The sequence below is a fragment of the Carassius auratus genome, chromosome 25 (assembly GCF_003368295.1).
Source record: "Carassius auratus strain Wakin chromosome 25, ASM336829v1, whole genome shotgun sequence".
Taxonomy (NCBI): Eukaryota; Metazoa; Chordata; class Actinopteri; order Cypriniformes; family Cyprinidae; genus Carassius; species Carassius auratus.
In genome coordinates, this window is record NC_039267.1 from 7006655 (window position 1) to 7011767 (window position 5113).

At 34.2% G+C, this 5113-nt stretch overlaps 1 protein-coding gene across 1 annotated transcript; it reads right to left on the minus strand.

Annotated features, from left to right (window-relative positions):
* Positions 1-4191: 4191 nt before the first annotated feature.
* Positions 4192-4792, minus strand: LOC113042817 (C-C motif chemokine 4-like). The gene is made up of 3 exons (XM_026201816.1): positions 4705-4792; positions 4416-4536; positions 4192-4318 (listed from the first exon to the last, which is right to left on the minus strand). The coding sequence occupies exons 1-3, from the start codon at positions 4766-4768 to the stop codon at positions 4192-4194; spliced, it is 312 nt and encodes a 103-aa protein (XP_026057601.1). The 5' UTR covers positions 4769-4792.
* Positions 4793-5113: the final 321 nt, after the last annotated feature.

Below are 5113 nucleotides of genomic sequence, written 5' to 3' on the forward strand. Positions count from 1 at the left end.
TTTGCAAACTGGTGGAGTGAGTGTGCTACTTATATGTGTGTGTGTGTTAGCTGAAATGAGGTGCAGGTGTGAGTGCAGATGCAGGTGTTTGTGTGCAATCATTACCAGGAATGAGGCAGGATGGGAAATGGAGTCCTGAGGTGAGTGCCCTCTACAGAAGATCATGGGCACTCCAACTAATGATCGTGACAGCCACAGACAATGGAAGAAAGTACCAAAGGAATTTTTACACTTCATACAGTTAGGGGACAGTTGTTTGTTAAATTTGCCATATCTATATGGTGACACATATGCTTGGTGTACTATATTAAACTGCATTTCTCTAAGTTTACTACAAACAGAAATAGTAACAGAGAGTTTAAGAAAGTTTTCCCATGAAGCATCATACCTAGTGTTTTTACTCCAGGATTTCCGGAGATCAATAAGCTTGTTCTGCCTATGCTCATAAGGAGTAAAATTTTTATACCATTTCTGAGAGTGTCTGAACAACAAAGAAAAACTTTCTCCCCCCAAAAAAGATCATTATTTCTGATGGAGAGTCCACCATTCCTAACACTAAGATAATGTTATGGAGTGACAGAGACATGAGAATCCATGCAAAGCTTCTTTCTTAAATGAGGTCGAAACAGGCAAGGGTATGACAATGGCACACAGATATATTGAGGGCTAGAGAAGAGTAATCCAAAACGGACGTGGTAGAATAGTAAGATGCTGGTCCGGGCTAAACGTCCCGTTACATTTCGTCAGCTCTACAAGCGACGCAGTGGTCCGGACAAACTTTTAAAACAGTTCATCTTTTTAATTTATTTTGTTAAAATTTTCATTTTGTATTATTAATTGTTATATATATGTATAAAGGGTGTTTTGTAAGTAATGTCACCTCTTTGTACGTAATGTTGATATTTTCTATCCTTTTATCTTTGTTACTTTTACCTAGTAGAAATAATAAGAAAAATAACTAACGTAATTTTTTACGTTTTATGACACGAGGGCGCTAAAGTCTTCTTTTTTTTACCCCCTCCAGCAATTTGCACTACATCATCAGACATCAAAAATCCATATTTTGAGGGCCTCTGCCTTTTGTTCATGTTTGTTTTACCAATGTACATCTGCCAATGTAACATTTCATACATTTTAGAAAGTAAACCTTATGTGTGTGATATTTACCAATGAACAATAAATTAAATATTAAATAAATTAGTAAATTAATAATACCTCAACCTGAATTTTTCTGTTGAATTTTGTATTTTAAGCAAAATAACAACATATACAAATAAACCACAGTAAAATAATGACAAATAATTTCCACAATTTAACTTGTTTTCATCGTTTTTGAGTAATAATAATAATAATAATAAACGCATCTTACACTATATTGAAAACACATGAACTGCAAGTGACCATGCACACACATACACACACACACACACACACACACACAGACACACACACACATTTAACTCTTCAAGACCTCCATCGTCTATAAAGCAATCCCAGCTACAGTAGCCAGGGTGGTCATCTGAGGAGTAAACCCCCAAAAGCACTCCCTGTTGTCCATTTCCCTGGTGACCAGACCCACAGTCTTTGTCTGCACTGTAGGCCACTGCACCTAGATGCTGTATGGCTTTCTGTACATTTTATAGTGTCTTTGAATATCTTCACAGCACCTGTTCAGTATCAAAAACGGAAAAAAAATAAATAAAAAATACCATTATGACAGCACATTAAGACACAATTCAGAGAATAAATGACAAAAATCAGAAGTAAAAAAAAACACCACGATCATCTAAAAGTTGACTGACTAAAAGTATGTTTTTATCAAACCAATTGTGCAAAAAGAGATTTATTTTTATATCTAATATTTGTATTATTCCAAATAAAGTAACTATGTTGGTATTCTAGAAATGTCTAAGTTGCAGCACAATAAAAAAGTGTAAGCAGTTTTTGTAATGAAGTGAGTTTTAGAATTCCAAAAAATTTGGACTATAATTTTTTCCAGCATTCCACAAATTTGTACAGAAACATCCAGTACCATTGCAGGATAGATGCCTTAGAAAGTAACACTCATTGACAGGTCACGCTGTAATCAAGAATTTAATTTGCGTCAGATAGAGAGAATAAGAGGTTCAAAATTAAGCTTTGACCTCTTTTTCTGATCTTTAATTATAATTATACCTACATGAGGAATTGGAAAAGAAGCAACACCTTTCAGAGACTGGAAGATTTTGAGCTACTGGTGAAATAAAAATTGTTTTACTCTTGAATTTTACAAATACTCAAAGACAAGATTGTGCTTCAGAAGACAGATTTTGCAGTACAGTGTCAGCCACATATCACTCTAGCAATGCCCTATACTGTGTGGAACAACACATTTGGATTGTATCCTTGTATTTATTCAGGTAGTTCTCAAGGTTTATGCAGGCTAACTGTTAGAGGTTTTCAAAAAGACAGTTATGGTTGATTGTGTTTGTTTAGTAAAAAGAAAGAGTTAGGCAAATTGGTCTTAAATGTTTTTAACAGCAGTTCACTGCATGTTCATGAATTCTGAATCAGGGTAGATCTAGCCAAGGTTGATCTAAGTTAAACTTAACTTAACCTAAAGACTCAAATGTGGTTGTATATTTTGCCTTCAAATAGGCCTATAGTTTATGCCTGCTGTGGTTGTATGTGTTTGTTGAACTAGAGAACAGTAAAGAATTCTGTCTACTGTATAGCAGGTCTATGAAAATAGTTGCTTGATGTCTTAATAAATGCATAATGAAATTAATCAAAAATATCATACTGTATTATTTGTCTGATGATGTTTGATTATTTTATCTATCTATAACCAAGATAAATACTAACTTTTAAGATTTGGCTATTCTACATGAAAGGTGATTTTGACCTTTTATCATAGACTTATGATAAAATAATGTGTCCCACATTAGGAACACATCTGTCCCACATTAGGAAGCTGCAGATGTTCTCAAACGACTTGCACTAAGAGCAATAATATGTCTATCATTTCTTTCATTAATGTGTTCTCTGCATTTTCTCTTTTGATTTTTTTAGGACACATCCTAGGGTTTTTGAAATGGCATTAGGTGTGGATTTAATGTTTTGGCTACACATCTCAATATGTCACATATATCTGAAATGCAAAAAATGTCCCACATTAGGGCAAATCACCCAGTATGATTACGTCAGTACTTTTTCAGCCAATGCACATAACAGCCAATGTACAGCTTTGTTGGATGGTGGAGATAGAGGAAACTGTTTCTTGACATTTTGAAGTAACACGACTGTCTGTATAATCACAACCATAAAGAGAAGGAGAAACGCTGGAGTGAAATCGCCTCAGTTTTAAATGCACTGGTTGAGTGCAGAAAGCCACTAGCATGCTAAAAAAAATCTGTGACGATCTGCTGCGTGAGATCACGGAGCTCTCTCTGGCATGATTATCCTAATAATATCTTGCAGTGTGTGATGTGGCACGATGTTCAAATCTTGTAGTAGGTGCATGTTTAATATTTGAGGGAAGATAATCTGCCAAGAATCTCCTTATGTGTGTCCTGCAACCAGATTTCAAAATCAGTTATATGATTTTAAAACTCCTGTAGTATGAGCTCGGCTTAAGACTCATTTATACTGAGAGAGAATTTTTTTTTTTAAGTGTGATAAACACTACATTAAATAATTGATATGTTAGCATTGTATATAATACTTAAAAACATTATTATTAATAGAAAATATAACTAATTCATATACTGGAAAACCCACTTTTGTCAGTTTGTAATTCAAAGGTATAATGATGCAGATTTTGCCTTACATGACCACAACAGATCAATCACTATTTTTGAAATATAAAATACGTTTTTATAAAACATTTAAAATACATTCTCATTGTCTGCCAAGAATCAGCCAAGATGGAAAATTACATATTATTATGAATGATCTCCATCAGAAGACAACTATAGATATTCCCTTTTATTATAAAAAGACATGTTAAAGTCCACAAAACACAACAATCCAACTACACATTAATTTAAATTCACAGAAAACTGCTTTTGAATCAGCTTGTGTAAAATGAAATATAATTTCAACAAATCAAATATTATCATTAATTTTAATAAAAGCATGATAAATAGTTGCTCTACAGAAATAATTATGAATTATGACTTTCCCCATTAAATACTAAAAAAGATGCAGTATTTATACTGTAGTGCTTAGAGTCTTTGATGTAGCTGCTGTTGTTCTGCTGTTCACTTCCGCAATATGGCTGTTCACCCAGCTGTTGTATGGATCTAAACAGAACTCCCTTCCAGCAGCTGTTCGAAACCTGGATCGAAATAAAACATCAAAACAACTTCTAAGTAAGAGATTTCACTAAACAGACTCATTCAGTTTGGCTCCGAAAACCTCTAGAGGACACTTACACAATAGCTGGTCTGGGACAGTTGCTTCCGGTCCGGTAAAAAGACACCACCCGTTTCAAAGGAATTATCTTATTATAGAATTGGAAACAGCATGATGATTCTGTTTCAAGTGCATGAGGAGCTGAAAGAATTCAACTGGTATTAGAACAAGTGTCAAAATGTCAAAAAGTTTACTGCTAAAATGCTGACAGGATTAATAGACTGAATTAAACACTGTCAAATGTTTCCTGAAATGAAATGCATTGAGTGGTCATTGCATTGAAGTACATAATGTCAAATCACTACCCACCACTTGAAGTCAGCTGAATAGAGCAGAACAGCACCAGCAGCAACAGAGACATCAGGATCCTCATTCTTCAGAGTATCTTCTCACACAAAATCTGGTCTAGAAACGTGTGCTGAATGATTTGCTTGGTCCCTGTTATATAGTGAGGGAGAGAGAAGTTCTTGGAGCAGACATTCACAGAACTTGAAGCAACATCTGTTCCCTTTTTTGTTTTGTCTGTTACTACTTTTTTATGGTACGAAATAATATTTTTCCTATTAAAAAAAAAAAAAAAAAAAACATTAAAATGAAACGATGAAAAGGAACTGCATAAAGACATCCCAATCAGCTGCTTGAACTTTTATTCCGAAGGCACCCATTCACTACATAGTATACACTGGTAAGCAAGTGATGTAATATTAAAATTCAAGAA